Genomic DNA, 20387 nt, shown 5'->3' with positions numbered 1-20387 from the left:
CAATAAATAGCTAATATATAAGTGAATATGATAGGGAACTTTTGATAAGAACAGAGAAGAAATTATGATAGGAGATTTTAAAATATTTTATTTGCTTTTCAAAACACATTTTAAAGAAAAAATAGTTAGCTGTCTGTTGTACTCAGAACTCTTTCAGCTGAAAGTAAGAATAACCAGAAAGACCACTTCAATAAGAAGAGTAGCTCATTAGTTCATGTAACTGAAAGTCTAAGGCATAACACTGAACACATGTGGATCCAGGTGCTTAAATGAAACTCATCAGGAATCTTTGCTTTTTCTCTCTGCTCTTCTGTTGCTTCCCATGCCTGCCTCCCTGCTTCCCCAAGTTGCATGTAGAGAAGAAATGGTCCTAGCAAAGCTAGGTTCAGAGGCTTCATGGACCTTTTAACTTCTAGAGACGAAAACCCCTTCTCAATAGCTCCAAGAAAAATTATGGGGACTTCCCTGGTGGTCCAGTGGTTAAGACTCCATGCTCCTGGTGCAGGGGGCCCTGGTTCAATCCCTGGTCAGGGAACTAGATCCCACGTGCCGCAACTATGAGTTATCATGCCACAAGAAAGACCTGGTGCAGCCAAACAAATAAATAAATTAAAACAAGTAAATGTTTAAAAAAAAAATTCTGTCAATGTCCATCATGGCCTAGGTTGGTCCACGTGTCCATCCCTGGACCAAGAGAATATAATATTCTGATTGGCCACTTGAACTACACGGGAAGAATGAAGCAGAGGGAGTTATTGAAGGGAAAATCAAGGAGCTATTGCTTCAAAAGGGGGATAGATATTGAGGAGGCTAAAAGAGTCCCACTGTAACTATACAGAAAAATTATCTGAAGAGGAAAAATACAGATTAAAAATAAAACTGTATGTAAAATATTTGTCATTGAGAAAAATCTTAAAAGAGAAAAGAAAAATTTCTCTACTTAAAAAAAATCAGTTATTGACTACAGAAAAGAACATGATAATATGAGCTATGAGATAGTGGAATAATAATAACATAAATATGCTAATAGAATATTATCAGGTTTATAGTTAAACTAATCCAAGAACTAATTTCTGCAAATAGACAGTTAATACAGGGATGGGCCCTGTACCGTCAACAGACTATTTTAAGCACCTTCAAATAGTTTCATTCTTCCCAGGAGAAGGGCATGGCAACCCACTCCTGTATTCTTGCCTGGAGAATCCTATGGATAGAGGAGTCCTCCAGCTATAAGACCATTGGTTCACAAAGAGTTGGACACAACTGAAGAGACTTAGCATGCACGCATGTTCATTATCTTGGCTTGGTAAATAGAACTTAAAGTGCAAACATAATATGTAAGATGCCAAGGCCATCATATTGATGACAGAATCAATTTTTTTTTCCAGAATCTATTCTTATATTAATAATAATTATAATAATTTTATATTAGGCTTCTCTGGTTTCTCAACTGGTAAAGAAGCTGCCTTCAATGCAGGAGACTCTGGTTCGATTCCTGGGTTGGGAAGATCCCCTGGAGAAGGGATTCTTGGACTTCCCTGGTGGCTCAGATGGTAGAGAATCCGCCTGCAATGTGGGACACCTGGGTTCAGTCCCTGGGTTGGGAAGATCCCCTGGAGAAGAGAATGGCTTTTTATTAATAATAATTGTTAATAATCTTATATTAATAATTGTTAAATCTCAGAAGTGAAACAGTTTCACTCTAAGTGAAAAGTTGTGTGTAAATTGAATAAAATTAGGTATTTTGCTTAAGTAAAAGAACAATTTGGAATGTTTTACAGTTTTTGATTTCATTAAGCATGCCCAGATATTCCAAGCTTAGTAAATAACATGTCTTAAAAAGATCAAGTAGAATTATTAGTAGAGGAAGCATTGTTATCCCTAGCATGAGTGTAATGGTGATATGAAAAACTGTCATCTGTCTTATTATAACAATAAAACGATTAACATTAAAACAAAGTTTCATTCTTAAGCAACTGAAATCATGGTGCATGCTAATGCGCTTTACTTGTGTCTGATCTTTGCAACCCTATGCACTGTAGCTCACCAGGCTCCTCTGTCCGTGCGATTCTCCAGGTGAGAATACTGGAATGGGTTGCCATACCCTCCTCCAAGATCTTCCTGACCCAGGGATTGAACTCGCATCTTTTCTGTCTCCTGCATTGGCAGGCGGGTTCTTTATCATGGTCTCATATAATTGATAATAAATTGGTCTTATTGAGTTGTCAATGTAGACCTCTAAAGACCTGTATTTAGTTTGAATGATTAAAATGTTTACCCTGATTTGAGTATTAGCCATTAGTTACTGCCTGCAGCCTTCTTTTTTCTAACTGCTGGCATCTGGCCTGGGTGCGTCAGTTGTGACAAGGTTTGTGGATGTACAGTTGATGTCTCAGTTCCACCATGTGTTTGGAATTAAGTTTGTGTGTGCTGCTTAGTCGCTCAGTCGTGTCTGACTCTTTGTGACCATGTGTACTTTAGCCCATCAGGCTCCTCTGTCCCTGGAATTTTTTGGGCAGGAATACTGGAGCAGGTTGCCATTTCCTTCTCCAGCGGATCTTCCCAACACAGGGATCAAACCTGCATCTCTTGCATCTCTTGCATTGGCGGGTGGATTCTTTACCCCTGAGCCACCAGGGAAACGATGATGAGGGTAAATCAGAGTAAACAAAAAAGTGCTTGTAGCTTCCTTCCTATACCTACTTTATTCCAAATAAAAATGAAATTGAAAATTTTACACACAGAAGTTTTAATCTTTTCTTCCTATCCCCTAGGCTATACTCCCTAAAGACACACACTGTATTTTGGAGACCACTGACCTAGAGAAATCCTTATACACAGGCCCCAAAAGATAAATACAAGAATATTCATAGAGGCAACTGTTTTTAGTAATGAAAAAATTGAAAGCAATCTACCTATCCATTAACAGGTAAGTGAGTGAAATTTTTTTGTGTGTGAGTGAAACTTTTAATATTTATTCAATGGAATATGTGTACTCAAGGGACTACCTTAGAGCAGATCAAAGTTAGCTGGATTAGAGCTACCTGTATCATAGTAGACACGTCTCAAAAACATTGTTGAGGATAAAGGAAGTTTTAGTATTATATGTAGCATGATATGATTGTTTGGGTCTTCCCTGTGCCTCAGATGGTAAAGAATCTGCTGGCAATGCAAGAGACCCAGGTTCGAACCCTGGGTCGGGAATATCCCCTGGAGAAGGACATGGCAACCCACTCCAGTATTCTTGCCTGGAGAATTCCATGGACCGAGGAGCCTGGAGGTTATGGTCCATGGGGTCACAAAGCAACAGACACGACTGAGTGACTAACACTACACTACATGATTGTTTAAAACATGTTAAATAGTCATTTTTATAATATACAAAAACTGAAATGTACACATGCATGGCAATCAAAACACTGAAGTCAGAATAATGGTTATTCTGGAGAGGGAAGGAGAAAATTGGGAATGAAGAGGAATGTAGAACAAATGCAATAAAATGGTAAGATCTGACAAAGCTTAGAGGGCATTCTGTTGTTATATATATAATATTCTGAATTACCTTTCTATGTGTTTAAATTATCATGTCAATATTAAAATTTTAATAAGGTAGATTGAAAAGTTATACCAAAGAAGGTATAGGAGAAAAACTAGAAAGAAAAAGCCAGAATTATTTTATGTTTACTCTATGCCAGAGTGGGCTTCCCTTGTGGCTCAGCTGGTAAAGAATCTGCCTGCAATACAGAAGACCTGGGTTTGATTCCTGGGTTGGGAAGATCCCCTGGAGTAGGGAAAGGCTACTCACTCCAGTATTCTGGCCTAGAGAATTCCATGGACTATATAGTCCACGGAGTCACAAAGAGTCGGATATGACCGAGCGACTTTCACAAGCCAGAGCAAACCCAGTAGGAAATGGAGTGGTATAGGCCTATTTACTGAATACTAAAATGACTAGATGGGACACTGAAAGATGAACTCCCCAGGTCAGTAGGTGCCCAATATACTAATGGAGATCAGTGGAGTAGTAACTCCAGAAAGAATGATGGGATGGAACCAAAGCAAAAACGATACCCAACTGTGGATGTGACTGGTGACAGACGCAAAGTCCGATGCTGTAAAGAGCAATATTGCATAGGAACCTGGAATGTTAGGTCCATGAATCAAGGCAAACTGGAAGTGGTCAAACAGGAGATGGCAAGAGTGAACGTCGACATTCTAGGAATCAGCGAACTAAGATGGACTGGAATGGGTGAATTTAACTCAGATGACCGTAATATCTACTACTGTGGGCAAGAATCCCTTAGAAGAAATGGAGTAGCCATCATGGTCAACAAAAGAGGCCAAAATGCAGTACTTGGGTGCAATCTCAAAAATGATAGAATGATCTCTGTTCATTTCCAAGGCAAACCATTCAATATCATGGTAATCCAAGTCTATGCCCCGACCAGTAACACTGAAGGAGCTGAAGTTGAACGATTCTATGAAGACCTACAAGACCTTCTAGAACTAACACCCAAAAAAGATGTCCTTTTCATTATAGGGGACTGGAATGCAAAAGTAGGAAGTCAAGAAACACATGGCGTACAGTCAAGTTTGGCCTTGGAGTACAGAATGAAGCAGGGCAAAGGCTAATAGAGTTTTGCCATGAGAATGCACTGGTAATAGCAAACACCCTATTCCAACAACATAAGAGAAGACTCTACACGTGGACATCACCAGATGGTCAACACCGAAATCAGATTGATTATATTCTTTGCAGCCAAAGATGGAGAAGCTCTATACAGTCAGCAAAAACAAGACCGGGAACAGACTGGCTCGGATCATGAACTGCTTATTGCCAAATTCAGACTTAAATTGAAGAAAGTAGCGAAAACCACTAGACCATTCAGGTATGACCTAGATCAAATCCCTTATCAGTATACAGTGCAAGTGAGAAATAGATTTAAGGGACTAGACCTGATAGACAGAATGCCTGATGAACTATGGACAGAGGTTCGTGACATTGTACAGGAGACAGGGATCAAGAAAATCCCCATGGAAAAGAAATACAAAAAAGCAAAATGGCTGTCTGAGGAGGCCTTACAGATAGCTGGGAAGAGAAGAGAAGCGAAAAGCAAAGGAGAAAAGGAAAGATATTCCCATCTGAATGCAGAGTTCCAAAGAATAGCAAGGAGAGATAAGAAAGCCTTCCTCAGCTATCAGTGCAAAGAAATAGAGGAAAACAACAGATTGGGAAAGACTAGAGATCTCTTCAAGAAAATTAGAGATACCAAAGGAACATTTCATGCAAAGATAGGCTCGATAAAGGACAGAAATGGTATGGACCTAACAGAAGCAGAAGATATTAAGAAGAGGTGGCAAGAATACACAGAAGAACTGTACAAAAAAGATCTTCACGACCCAGATAATCACGATGGTGTGATCACTCACCTGGAGCCAGACATCCTGGAATGTGAAGTCAAGTGGGCCTTAGAAAGCATCACTACGAACAAAGCTAGTGGAGGTGATGGAATTCCAGTTGAGCTATTTCAAATCCTCAAAGGTGATGCTGTGAAAGTGCTGCACTCGATATGCCAGCAAATTTGGAAAACTCAGCAGTGGCCACAGGACTGGAAGAGGTCAGTCTTCGTTCCAATCCCACAGAAAGGCAATGCCAAAGAATGCTCCAACTACTGCACAATTGCACTCATCTCACATGCTAGTAAAGTAATGCTCAAAATTCTCCAAGCCAGGCTTCAGCAATACGTGAACCGTGAACTTCCAGATGTTCAAGCTGGATTTAGAAAGGGCAGAGGAACCAGAGATCAAATTGCCAATATCCGCTGGATCATCAAAAAAGCAAGAGAGTTCCAGAAAAACATCTATTTCTGCTTTATTGACTATGCCAAAGCCTTTGACTGTGTGGATCACAATAAACTGTGGAAAATTCTGAAAGAGATGGGAATACCAGACCATCTGACCTGTCTCTTGAGAAACCTGTATGCAGGTCAGGAAGCAACAGTTAGAACTGGACATGGAACAACAGACTGGTTCCAAATAGGAAAAGGAGTACGTCAAGGCTGTATATTGTCACCCTGCTTATTTAACTTATATGCAGAGTACATCATGAGAAACGCTGGGCTGGAAGAAACACAAGCTGGAATCAAGATTGCCGGGAGAAATATCAATAACCTCAGATATGCGGATGACACCACCCTTATGGCAGAAAGTGAAGAAGAACTAAAGAGCCTCTTGATGAAGGTGAAAGAGGAGAGTGAAAAAGTTGGCTTGAAGCTCAACGTTCAGAAAACTAAGATCATGGCATCTGGTCCCATCACTTCATGGGAAATAGATGGGGAAACAGTGGAAACAGCGTCAGACTTTATTTTTTTGGGCTCCAAAATCACTGCAGATGGTGATTGCAGCCATGAAATTAAAAGACGCTTACTCTTTGGAAGGAAGGTTATGGCCAACCTAGATAGCATATTTAAAAGCAGAGACATTACTTTGCCAACAAAAGTCCATCTAGTCAAGGCTATGGTTTTTCCAGTGGTCATGTATGGATGTGAGAGTTGGATGGTGAAGAAAGCTGAGCGCCGCAGAATTGATGCTTTTGAACTGTGGTGTTGGAGAAGACTCTTGAGAGTCCCTTGGACTGCAAGGAGGTCCAATCAATCCATCCTAAAAGAGATCAATCCTGGGTGTTCATTGGAAGGTCTGATGTTGAAGCTGAAACTCCAATACTTTGGCCACCTCATGCGAAGAGTTGACTCATTGGAAAAGACCCTAATGCTGGGTAGGATTTGGGGTGGAAGGAGAAGGGGACAACAGAGGATGAGATGGTTGGATGGCATTACCGCCTCGATGGACATGGTTTTGGGTGGACTCCGGGAGTTGGTGATGGACAGAGAGTCCTGGCGTGCTGCAATTCATGGGGTCGCAGAGAGTGGGACACGACTGAGCGACTGAACTGAACTGACTGAAAATGACTAGGGATTATGGTGGGCATACCATGGGAGAGAATGAGCCAAGAGCTAAAATCTCCTAAAAATGAGGGGGGTGGGGTGAGCCTGGGACATATATACAGAACAGCCACAAATAAAGAGACTGTGTGATATATCCTGATGACAAGCTGGGGGCTTTTAGGGAGGGGAGGTGGAAGTGATCATCTAGAAGGAACGAGGGCACCGAGCATACCTACTCCATGACAAGGCTCCTAGGGGAGTGCCACGTTCCCTTTAGAACAGGAAAGTTAAGGGAACTTTCCAGAGAAGAGGGTAATGATATAGCAGATTTTGCTTATGACCGATCATGAGTTTTAGAAGGCTCTCAATAAATGAGTGCTTATTAAGGATTAGTGAAAAATGAGATCTAAAATGTATCTAATGATTGTATAAACTCTATGTGAAATGTAAAGTGCTACATAAATGGAAGGCATCATTCCTACCTTTTAAAATGCCTCAACTGAGAAAACTTTATTCTGCTTTCGTGGCTTTTTTTAAACATTAATTTGTATTTTCTAAAAGTAACAATATTCTTTTCCAGCCTTATTCATTTTTCCCCTTATGGTTCCTCTTACATTTCCTATGTATCTTTTCTAAAATCCGTTTGCAGAGAGGAGAAAGAAACTCCTTTTAAGCAATACATCTTCATGCAACTCTAATTGCTTAATCTCCCATTATTTTGTCTGCCTTAAACATAAATACATCGATGACAGGAATTTTAGAGCTTGAAGAGAACTTAAAGATACTGTAATGCAACCTTTTCATTTTACAACTGACCAGAGAGTATATGATTTGCCAAATTGACTTGCCTGGTTACTAGCAGAACCAGGGCTAGAATCCATGCCTCCTTTCCAACTTCCTTCTGTTTTTCTCTAAACAGCAGAAACACAGAAATCATCTGCTAGAGGGACACTGTGTACTGATAGTTGACTGCAGGCTCTGAGGTCAGACTACTGAAGTTCAGATCTTAAATCTGCTACTTATTAGTTGTGTGACCTTGGCCAAGCAACCTAACTGCTTTGTGCTTCAGTTTCTCCATCTACAAAATGGAAGGCATAATTATATCTACTTCATAGAGTTGTTATAATGGTTAAATGAATTAACGTCCTTAAAGCACATACAGTGCTTGGAACATGAAGTGTGACCAGAAATCCAAGCTAGTGTTACTATTTAGCACATACTCTGCTAGCTGCTGATATAACAGAGATTAACAGAGGCCAGGGATATTACTCACAGCTGCTTTTGTTTGGTTTGGAGTTTAATAAACCAAACCAAACCAAAGTAACAGCAAAAAATGCACTTGAAATAATGTTTACAAACCTGGTTATTTCACGTAAAGTTCTAAATTTCCAGTTTCTCTTGAAAATCAGAAGGTCTGACATCTAGTCCCAAATTCAGATGTAGCAACAACTGGCTGGAGCTAAAAGCAGCTACTCAGCTTTAGTCCATACCACTCACATAATGTATTCACATGCTTGCCTCTGAAACTGCATCCCAGGCTTAAGACAAACCCTGTTCTCAAGGAATTCACAATCCAATAGGCAAGATGCATCTGCTAAATAACCCACAATACAGTGTGACAGAAACAAGTACAACGTTGCCAAGCAGTAATCTGAAGGAACAGGGCATGTACTAAATGGTGGAGGGGTTGCTGGTGACGAATGTTGTCAAGAAAGTGGCTTTGAAAAAAAAGGAGTGCAAGAGGGTTGCAGAGAAATAGGATACGCAAAGAACATTGAAATGGCCAACAGTTTGTCCGTTTCTCAACTGATGAGTTCAGTTTTGGAGACTACAGTTAAGAAAAGGACAGGTAGGCTGACACTAGGTAATAAAAGCCCCTTAATTTGGATTTCAGCCAAGAGATGGATAGCCCTTGAGATGTTTTCTGTCATTAAATTCTAAATCTAACTTTAATGCATTTATGCTTGGATATTCTTACCATTCTCTGTCAAATGTCTTTGGACCTTGTGTTTGAGAAAGAAATAATTTACAACTCACAATATTCTATGAAATCTCTTTCAATAGCAAATTGCCACTTCAGGAAGAAGCCTTGTCTTTATAATTGATAAAATACAGTTTTTAGGCTTGTCTGCAAGTAAAGTTTCCTTATCTGTAAATGGGGATAATAGCACCTAACTCAGGGCTAATAAATTGGGAATTCAACTCAATGTAAGTGATGTAAAGAACTTACCAGGGTATTTGATACATAGTAAAAGTGGTTAATTAGTATGTTATTATGATTAGGATATATAATGAGTTTTCTTTGTCTAGCATCCCTACCATTGAAAAAATAAAACATTTCAGTAAGTCAAATATGTATTTTTCATTGAAAACTGAAGTTAAGACTGGAGGCATATTCAGGCTGCATATGGTAAACTGGAGCTGTGTTAGTCGCTCAGCTGTGTCCGACTCTTTTTCACTTCCATGGACTGTAGCCCACCAGGCTGCCCTGTCCATGGAATGCTCCAGGCAAGAATACTGGAGTTGACAGCCATTCCCTTCTCCAGGGGATCTTCCCGACCCAGGGATCGAACCTGGTCTCCTGCATTTCGGGCAGATTCTTTACAGTCTGAGCCACCAGAGAAACCCGCATATGGTAAAAAAAAAAAAAAAAAAAATGTAAAACACACTAGAGAAAAGTGCCAAGATAAAACTTCCTTTCCTTTCATATTGAAAAAGTTTCAAGAATAATTTAAAGATTTTTGTGCAACATAGAACGTGCAAGTTGTCTGCAGAAACTAATTCAACAATAGTTTAATAGTGGTAGTAAAAGTGCTTAGGTAAAGAGACATTTCTCCAGTTCCTGTAGCCTTAAAGAGGAGGAAAAACCCTCAGGCAAAAGACCTTCTCACATCTGACAGTAGCATCCTGGATGGCCTGGAAGCTCGGACAAACACTTGGCGGGAAAAGAATAAATACAGACCAAAATCTCACAATCTGTTTCTGTTTAGTTTATAAACTGCGACCGAGTCTGGCAGCTTTCGTGCCTTGTGGGACTTGAAGTCCAGAGGGGAGAAGCATTCAGGGTAGTTGAAGCTTCGAAGCTGGCAGTCCCAGCAGGTCTGAACGGTAAGGACTACAATTCCCGACACAGACTGCGAGGCCGCGCCGTAATTACCGGCAACCAACCGGACCGGAGCAGGACTCGCTCCATCCCCCGGCTCGGGAGGACGGCCTCCACCAATGGCAGAGCTCTCAGTGCTGAGCCTGCGGGTTAGGTTGTGAGGCTCCGGCGGGGGCGGGGAGGAGCCGAGGGGGTTCTGAACGGGCTCGGCGGCTGGGTGGGTCGGGGCGTTCGGCGCGCCCTTCATTGAAGCGGCGGTGGCCGGGCTGGGCGCCGGGAGTGGGAAGCGGCGGCGCGGCTGGAAAATGCCAGTCCATTCCCGAGGGGATAAGAAGGAGACGAACCATCACGATGAGATGGAGGTGGACTACGCCGAAAACGAGGGGAGCAGCTCGGAGGACGAGGACACCGAGAGCTCGTCGGTCTCCGAGGATGGAGATAGCTCAGGTACGCGACCCAGCGGGCTGGGACCCCGAGTCCTCGCGCCGGGCTAGCGACAGGCCGCTCTCCGCACGCCGGGCAGCTGCGTCCTGCTGGGAGAGCGGGGCGGGGAGAGAGGGAAGGGGCGGAGACTGGCTCCCGGCCCTCCTTGGCACCCAAACTGTTCGCGGGGCGCTGCCCAGCTCCTGGCGGGTCCCGGTTGGCGGGGCGGAGCGGGGCCGGGCGCGGGCCTGGACTCGTCCAGCTCACGGACGCTGCTCGGTTCTGTTCTCGATCCGCCCCGCCCTTCGGACCTCTGGGTAGTGCCTCAGGCTATCCGGAGCGGAAAATGTCCCGCATCTTGTCTGGCAGACGCTGGAAATGCCTTCTCTCCCCACACCGCCGACTTATTATTTTGCACCTTTGCAGCCCTTCTCAGCGTGTGTGGGTTGTCAGGAGCCGAGGGTACTCGGTCTTGGCTGGTTTAGAATTTATTAATGTCAGCTTCCAAGGCAGCGTGTCAGTCAGTACTTGACATTCGTCCTCTTTCGGGGGGCTGACGTGGGAGCTGGGTCATCTGCATCACTTCTGTGAACTTTTCAAGACTGAGAAGGGCCCAACATCAGGACTGATTGGAGATCTTCATATGCTTATAAATAACCGGCTGATTTTTGGCAGCTTTGAAGTTCTCCAAATCTTTTCTTCCCTGCAATCTCTTCTAACTTTGTGCTGTTTCAGATTTTTTTTGTTTGCTTATTTGTTTTTGTTTTCTGTTTTGAAGGGAGTGGGATGGGGTAGAGTGGAGGGGGACAGGTTAACACACAAATCAATTTTTGCAATCTTTTAGGAATGGTTATTTTAAAAAGAAATGAAATTTATGATTACCTGGGTTCTTTTCCTTCTATCCATACAATGAAGATGAGACTTATTTCTTTGTTTTGGCCTGATTTTGGCCATGTGAAGCAAGGATTTGATGACAGGCTGACGACAGCCTATCATCACCCTGATACTCTCTTTTTTAGGTTTCCCTTTCAAAGAAAACCTCCATAGAAATATGTAATTTCAGTCAATAAATCAGCCACCCCGAATAAGTGTTTCTGAGTGACTTCCTTTTGCAGTATTGGGTTCTGCTCAGTGGAAGGTATAAATAGTTATGATCTGACCACAATTAAAGACCTGTCATAGGTCACCACTTGATTCACTTGCCAAATGAACGCTTATTTATAAACAAGATTGTAGAAAATCAGAGGTAAAGGAAATCTTTTCAGTGCCAGGTGGTCAGCAAAGGCTAGTGGGATTACCTAAATTACCATGAAGAATGGGTGGAATTTGGATTGGAGTGGTAAAGTTCAGATGTTTCTGTAGAAGAAGCAATATAAGAAAAAGTGCAAGGCCAGAGCTTAAGCCTTATTTAAAAGAGTGAGAAAACCAGTTTGGTTGGGAGAAGGATTTGAGCTAGAAAAGGAAAAGATATAGGTGTGAAAGACTTCAGTAAAAGCAGAAAGTGGGATTGATGACTACAAGTTTAGGAGTCAATGTAAGAAGAAAAACCCAAGTACAAGGAGAATGGTGGTAGTTTGAGCAGGAATAGAAAAAAAAAAAGATTTGAGATGAAGGTAGAAGATAAAATATTACAGACATGTTGTTTTTGAGGTCCTGATGGTATATTTGAGTCAGAGTGCCCAACTGACAGGTGGTAATGTGGCATTGGAACCTGCCTGGGATGGGAAGCATAATTTGGAACTCATCTGCTTAGTCATGAAAATAGGTGAGACTTCAAAAGTGAGGAATACAGAGAACATCTCTACTATATATGAGTACGTTTTCTAGATCTGTAAAACATTTCATCTTCACATGTTCTTTGTTTTTGTTTTTATGGGAGTCAGGATCTCGCAAAATGACATCTATTTACTAAAATTCTGCCTCTCTAATTTTTATGTTGATCCTTGTGGGCTTTTTTTTTAATTACTGTTTTTTATTCTATCCCAAAAAGTAATGGACAACTTAATTTATGAAGAATATGATAATAATTTGAAGCACAAGTCAGATTTTTTAAGTACAAAGAAATTAAATAAATTTTCCAGTTGCGTGTTGCTTTTGCATCTCTTTTCTACCATTTATCTTGCATGTTAAACTCCCACTGTTTTATTCTGTTCCAACCTTTGTACTGGGCCAGTCCTAAGGCTACAGAAAAACTCTATCTGGAGATATTGGGGAATGAGTCATCTTGAGGGACCACATTTTAAAGAGTCAAGGAATAAGCTCTTAAGAGCCAGAAATAATTTTAATCTGTTTCAGAAAAATATTTTAAAAATCATACTTTCTTGCTGTAGAAAGTAACTAACCATAATTTAATTTTTTCTCATAGTTTGACCTTTATTTGATGATGATCAATATGAACATCATTTTGTGCTTAGGTTATTCTGATGTTGTCAACTATATGTGATGTATTGATAAAAACAGACAATATGAAATATAGGAGAGAGCTGGTAGCTATCAGTTGTTTTCCTTGAAAAGTTTGCTTGTCTTCCTCCTTCCTCTTTCTCACTGACTGACAGTAATTTGGGGAGAGGAAACAGTGGGAGCCTAGAAGTAGGAAACCAAGATACTCTGTGGTAAACATAATGAGATTAATTTTCTGTTTTTATTTGACTTGCAAATTATCCATGTGAGCATTCCGTAAGTGGAATTCCGTAAGTATTCTTGAGCAATATTAACCTTTAAAGGACATAATCATTTTGGTGCTTAAGTTCTGGTGAGTTGGTGGAAAACAAGCCGAAAGTGAATTAATTACTTTATAGTCCTAGTTTAAGGTCAGCCTTTTTCTTTTTGGCTATGCTACAGCATGTGGGAACTTAGTTCCTTGACCAGGGATCGAACCTGTGCCCCTCACAAGTGGGAGCACAGTCTTAACCACTAGACTCCTGCCCCGTCAGCCCTTTAAATCATTTTAAAATGATTTAAGAGTGAATAAAGAGGCTTTCCTGGTGACTCAGTGGTAAAGAATCTGCCTGCCAACGCAGGAGACACAGGTTTGATCCCTGATCAGGGAAGATCCCACATGCCATGAAACAACTGAGCCCATGCACCACAACTATTGAGCCAACTCTAGAGCCCAGGAACCGTAACGACTTAGCCTGCGTGCTGCAACTGTTGAAGTCTGTGCACCATGCAGCTTGTGCTCTGAAACAAGAGAAGGTGCCACAGTGAGAAGCCCATGCGCTGCAACAAGAGAGTAGCCTCCACTCATTGCAGCTAGAGAAAGGCTCACACAGCAACAAAGACCCAGCACAGCCAAAAATAAATAAATAAAATTATTTTTAAAAACAAATAAAATTAAGAAAGTCTAGCGAACTGTTTTAATTCTTATCTGTATTTTACATTAAATCTACAGTGGAAATTATTTTTGATAAATGTTTATTTTAAGTCATAATGTAGGCCTTGCTTCAGATTTCAGCTTTTTCTGTGTTTTTTTTTTTTTACCATTAGAATTAACATTCAGATGTATTTGGAACGTAACCTTAGTTTTATCTTTGATATTTACATTTTATTAACAGAAATGGATGATGAAGACTGTGAAAGAAGAAGAATGGAATGTTTAGATGAAATGTCCAATCTTGAAAAACAGTTTACCGATCTCAAGGATCAGTAAGTAGTAACTTGGGAAGGTCACTGTCACTGAATCTCAACCTTGTCACATGTATACTAGCATGAGAGAAATTATATTCATTCTAAACTATTTTCCTTTTTATTTTTTATGTGACTGACTGACCTGAAAAAGGCTTCAACTATTGTTTGCCTGTTGAAGACCTCATTAACTAATCAAGGGTTTTGAGGCTGGTTTTAGGGGGGATTTAATAAGATTTTTATGTCGATATTGGTAATGAAAGTGTTTTCCTTGGATTGCTGCACCCTTGGTTCTAATATGCTTCATTCATTCCTGTGTTAAATAACTGGATAAAGATAACATTTTTGAAAAAATTTGAGAATAAGAGTTATTTCCCAGAGATGGCATGGTGATTTTTATTTATATCTTAACATTGGATAATGTATACATTGCATGTTTTCACATGCATTGTTTAGTTGGCTTCTCTGTAAGGTTGGAAGATAGTTTTATCTCTCATTTACTCTTAAGAAGATTGATGCTCACAGAGGTTAAGTGATTTGTTCATAGTTTATCAGAAGGTGATAAATTAAGCCAGGCTTTCTGCCTCTTAAGTGCTATGGTGTTCCTTCCACTAAGGCACATTACTTTGGAGGAATTGTAGTGGAATCACAGACCCTGAATCCAGGCTTTCTTGACAGATTCCAAAAGTATAGTAATAGATTCTTTATTATCTACTGTAAAGATTGAATGAGCAGTATATAAAATTCTCAGCCATTTGTCTGGCATATAGTGTATGTTTATAGATACTGCTTTTTCCCCCTCTTTATAATGCCAGAACTCTTACGTAAAGTTGGTAATGCGAGAAGGGGCTCCAGTGATTGGAGAGACTAGAATAGATGCAGATTTTAAAGAAATCTTAAAGGTGAACATTCAGTTTGGAACTTGCTGGCAAGGTCATGGGGCATGATATACTTCAGGAAACATAAATGAAAGGGAGAAACCTTTGATACCATAGATAGTTTAACTTATTCAGAAGCTGCCTCTTCAGTTTGTGGATTCTTTGTGATTTTGCTGCTTATTCTCTTTCTCCTGCTTCTTCTCTAGAGAGGCCCAAAGAAGAGATGAAAGCCCATTTAATATCTGGAATTGCCAGCCTGAAATAAGACAGATTTCGTTACCAGATGAATCCTGCTGTTTATGCCATTTCTGATGTTAACTTTCATTGGTATTAGTGATGAATATATAGATAATGTTCTATGCTAGTGTGACAAATTAATATAAGCAATCCAAAATAATCCATAGTGTAAAATTTTGCCTTTAAAAACCATGATATTTTCTAATGCTAAAGATTTACATTATTAATTTGAAGTTAAAATTAGTTTGGATTCCCAGGAATCCATTATTTGGGCAACACAGTTCCTTCAGTTTATTTGGTATCATTCTGGAAAAGAGGAAGCAAATTTATATTTTAGCATAAGAAATCCATGAAAGAGTGATTCTTAAACAGTTATTTAAGATATATGTATTGAGCTTTTATAGAGCCTTTTTTGGTTATCCAAGAAATGAAAATTGTTGTAAAGCTCTAGTATAATATATTACATAGGAGAAATTTGCATCTAGTGAGTCATTAGGTCTAATCTTGTTCCCCTTGGGGCAGGCAGTTGCTTTGGTTTTTGCTTTCTCATGGCTCACCATGATCACCAGCCGTTTCCCCCTACCAGCATTATTCATTTCTGAAAGTATTAAAAGTAGACTCATTAACACTATTTAATAGGATTCTTTCTCAAGGAAATTGGTATCTATAAATATATTTTTGAAAAAAAAATCTTGGCACAAGGTTTATAATTATTTTTTTGTCTTGCCCCATTGCTTTGTTTTTTATTTTTGTCTTCTCATACTGTGTATCTCTTTAAGCTGTCTCAAATCCTCTTTGGAAGAGGTGGGAAATATAATATTAATAATAATAATAATAAATATCCTGCTTTGCCTGTTCTAGCACTATAGGCCACATATAGCACTCCTTTCCTAAGGCAGAAAATCCACAAACTTTGCAGTTTGTAAAGTGATGGAAGGTGAGTTCTTCCACCTTCTTAAAAAGAGAGAGGGACTTGTCCCACCCAGGTGTCCATTCATTTCAGTGTTCAGCATCCAACAAACATTAATTAGCTTCTATTCTCTGAATAGTATTGCGGTTGCTGCTGCAGGACTCATGATCCTTGCCTTTGATGAGTTTATACTTGATTCCAAGGTTGTTGAAATTATACTGATTTTGAGGAATCTATTCTTTTAAAAGAGTTAATTGAATACTGTTAATTCACATATCCTCTTCATTCAGGATGTCCACCTATTCCGGATACCTTATTATCTATATTTTGTATGAGTTTGATGTTTTTCAGGTGCAGTCATCTTTTGTATTAGTTTTTTTAGCATTTTGTCTGAAGTTGTATTTATAATTTCAAAAACTATTAGTATCGTGTTATACTTTTTGGATTTCATACATTGTATGTTGAGTTTTAGAAAAATTTAACCCAGACATGATAATGTATTATTTTGGAAGTTGATTCAGATGATTTTTCCTTTCTGGTTTTAAAAAAAAGAATATTAACTAGTTATTAACTAACATGAAAACTCAAACTTGCTTTATTCCTTTAAAATCATTATGTAAATCGCTATGCTAAATATAATGATCAATAATAGACAATATTAGTTGTCTTAGTTGTATTAGTTGGTATTTTCAAGAGGAAAGAGCGGAATATTATATGAACGCCAAGTATCATCATGTTTTCAATAGTCAACTGCTATTTATACAAACACCTATAAGCATAATCAGTGGTTTCTTCTGGGAGTTACTATATGGCATCCTTGTGATGTATTATGACATACTCACCTGTGATGCAGTAATAAATGGCAAAAAAATTTTTTACATAATCTTAAATGGTTAATCTGCTTTGAAATTTTAGAATATCTTTGAAATTCCACAAAACCAAGGTTAGAAGCACTTCTCCTAAAGAATGACAGTTTCAACATTTTCTTGTTAAAAAAGTTCTACCCTGCAGGAGTATTGGTAAAAATAAACATTGAGTTGCCTGACATACTGTCTTTGATAATCGAGCTGGAAGTATTGATGGGACAGCTGTCCCATCGGGCCTGTTCACATGTAGCCTCATAAAAAGAGCAACGGGGGTTCTTTGCCCCACTTTTCACTTCCTCGTCTGCCGAGCGACTCCTGTTGTTTTAGCTTCTTCATTCGCAGTCTAGGTGAGCTGAGGATGCCAGGTCTTAAGTTCCTTGGCCTTTGGTTTTACCTTCATCACTGTTTCTTCTTTGTTCTCTTAAAGATGAAGTAGGTTGAATATTGTTACACACTGACTCCTTTTCAGGAGATTTGGGGAGGAGACAGGGAGTTATTTATTTTTGACAGCTAGTAATGCCTGGTATCTAAATTACTCAAAATGATTTGTTCCTTTTAAACTCAGTGTTTATTTGACCTTTTCTCTTAGAATTGATTTGTTCTGCAATTAAAAACATCTACAGTGTCCAGAGGTAGTCATTTTGGTTGTATTTTTTTGATTTGTAAATTAACCATTAAAAAGCGATATATCTAAAAAATAGAAGAACATTTCTTTGTGATTATTTGCATAAAAGTCAAATGATGTAACTGTGTTCTTGTCACCTGAGATCAAGGAAAAAATACATTTGGTAGGCTATTAGACTATGAATGATATTAAGAGATAATGTATAGAAATGGTAAATTGTTAGCCTTTACTGGGCTTTTAAAATTAATATCTTAATTTTTGCTTTGTTAAGACTTTATAAAGAACGATTAAGTCAGGTGGATGCAAAACTACAAGAAGTCATAGCTGGAAAAGCACCAGAATATTTGGAACCACTGGCAACTTTACAAGAAAATATGCAAATTCGCACAAAGGTAGCAGGTAGGAAAGTGAAACATCTTTTCCATATAATAGAATATGAATTCTTCAATAGATTTAAAAGGTGTTTGTCAAATAAGTGGTTGTTGTTAATAGGAGTACAAATGTATTTACATTGACCAGAGTATTATACTATCAATCAGCCCACAGTTATTTTAATTTATTAAATGCCTCCTGCTTTTCTCTGCTGCTGTGGAGGGTTAAATAAAAAAAAAAAAGCCCTCAAATTGCTCACAGTGTTGTTGAAAAGGTATTTCCACATGTGAAACAATTAGAAACCAGGATATTTTCATTGAGGGATACTGTTACTACCATAGTTTATTTTTCTATCAACGCTCAATTTCTCTTAGTATTTTTCATCTTTAAGAGTGATAAAGAGTTCTTATTTATAAAAACATTTAAAAAAACATTTGATTAGGATGTTAAGGAGCAGGGAATTAACCTTCAAACCTGTAGTTCAGTTATAAGTTTTTATTTTGAAAAGTTTGATGATGCATTTGTGACTATGAATAAATGAAGATGTATTTATTTGTATGGTTAAATTTCAATCTTCTGTTTGTAACTGGGATCTGGTCTCAGAATTGTGTCCTACCATGCATAACAAAGGATATATCTATTTGAAGATCATTTAATGATTTTTCATAGTCAAACTAAAAACTGAAATTTACTGGAGATGCTGATTGTTTTCTTTTTGGGGAACAATAATTGATCCTCATACACCTGTTATGTATTAATAATACCTACAGCATTGTTGATAATAGGTTCTTATACTGAATCCGCCTTAAACTGAATTTTAGTCGAATGCTTAATATTAAGTATGTAGATAATGTGATGCTTAATCTGCTATCTTTGCACATTGACTTAGCACATCCTTAAAAGTAAACATGTCCTTACTTCTCTTTGACATTTGAAAAGAACTAAGTGAGACTTCCTAATGTTTTGAGAATATTACTTGAGTCAGTTATTCACTTTGCTACTAGGTGGCCTCCTTTACTTTTTGATTGTACAAAGAGTAGTGTGTGTGATTGTGTTGCTGATGGCATAGTTCCAGATAGCTGTTCCTTGCCTTCACTGTACAAGAAAGAGTATTGCAGTTCTAGGGGCAGCTATGGCATAGAGTTAAGTACGTACATCTAGACCTCTTTGCCATTCTTGTGATGGCGTATTTGCATGGCCTATTTTATGTGTTTTTTTTAGGGTGCCTATTTTATGCGATTGTCTCGGTACCTCCAAGTTAAACTCTTGAACATCCATCCTCTAGGTAAAGCTCTGTCAGAAGCACTCAAACATCGTGTTAATTTATAAATTTGTTATATTAGTTTATACATTTAGTCTTCTTGGAAGCTTTGGACTCTGAAAATAAGTAATAGTTAAAAAATAGTGGTTTCGATGGTTATGGTATCCAGTTGTTAGTTTGAGTATATATGGTTGAGAAACCACAGTTTTTTTGACTCTGTTTCCCTTTTGAGTCCTGAGGCATTGTTTTTCATAGGTGAAGAGTTTTATTTTCATTTTAATCATTCTCTGTCAAGCATTTAGAAATAATTCTTTAGAAAAATGGGTAAGAACTAAAATTTGCAGCGTAGTTTCTCTCTAGCTCTTGAACTCTTAGTTTTGTAGTCTTCTTTGACATATATTTTGACTGAGCCTTGTTATTTCTAGTTTTTAAAGGTAAAGTTAGACCCGCCAATTTCTTCTTGATTCATTTTATAAAATAGGACAGAATTCTTACAGGGAAGTGATAATGAAACTCCTATTGCTAACATAATCAGAGTAATTGTGTTTGGTTGCAGGAATCTATAGAGAGCTCTGCTTAGAATCTGTAAAGAACAAATATGAATGTGAAATTCAAGCTTCTCGCCAGCATTGTGAGGTACTGTTATTTTGCTTAACTTTTAAGCTGATTTCAGTTCTTCAAGTCTTCTTCTGAGTGCAGCAGTTAAAAAAGTAAAATAAATGAAACAAAATTGAATAGTTCTTTAGCTCAGCCCACTTATGCAATTTTTTTTAATACAGTTTCATTGGAAGCTATATTGGAAATGGGACGCAAAGAAAGAATCATACAAAAGAACTAAGTGATATAATTTTAGATGTTTTGCAGCTGTCACCTTAAAAAGACTTTGTAATGATTATGTCATCTGGCATCACCAAAAGTAGTATAATTAGTATAATGTTAAAGACTCAAAAAATGTATATCCAGTAGTTATATAAATTTCTCAATTTTTAAATCTGTTTCCACATCTTAGGGCAAAATTCTCTATGGGGGGAAAATGGATTCTCTCTGTTCTGTTTATTTTTAATAGCACTGGAAAACATAGTGTTGATTTTGCAGATTACTTTTCATAAGACCTAGACAAGATCATAAATAACTAGTGAAAATA

The 20387-nt window shown here is 38.6% G+C and overlaps 1 protein-coding gene across 3 annotated transcripts in view; it reads left to right on the top strand.

The window, feature by feature from the left end:
- The first annotated feature begins 10234 nt into the window (after nucleotides 1–10234).
- Nucleotides 10235–20387, top strand: part of BRMS1L (BRMS1 like transcriptional repressor) — a 47338-nt gene continuing 37185 nt past the window's right edge. For all 3 annotated transcript variants that reach the window (XR_014070724.1, XR_014070725.1, XM_081547898.1), the window contains exons 1-4: nucleotides 10235–10494; nucleotides 14025–14115; nucleotides 17882–18009; nucleotides 19800–19879. Coding sequence is in view for 1 of the 3 variants with exons in the window: in XM_081547898.1 (XP_081404024.1) it covers nucleotides 10353–10494; nucleotides 14025–14115; nucleotides 17882–18009; nucleotides 19800–19879 (441 nt within the window). In the remaining 2 variants the exon portion in view is untranslated. The remainder of the gene's footprint in view (nucleotides 10495–14024; nucleotides 14116–17881; nucleotides 18010–19799; nucleotides 19880–20387) is intronic.

The sequence above is a fragment of the Giraffa tippelskirchi genome, chromosome 12 (genome assembly GCF_054371585.1).
Source record: "Giraffa tippelskirchi isolate mGirTip1 chromosome 12, T2T-mGirTip1v1.2.pri, whole genome shotgun sequence".
NCBI lineage: Eukaryota > Metazoa > Chordata > Mammalia > Artiodactyla > Giraffidae > Giraffa > Giraffa tippelskirchi.
This window is presented reverse-complemented; position numbering and strand designations above follow the sequence as displayed.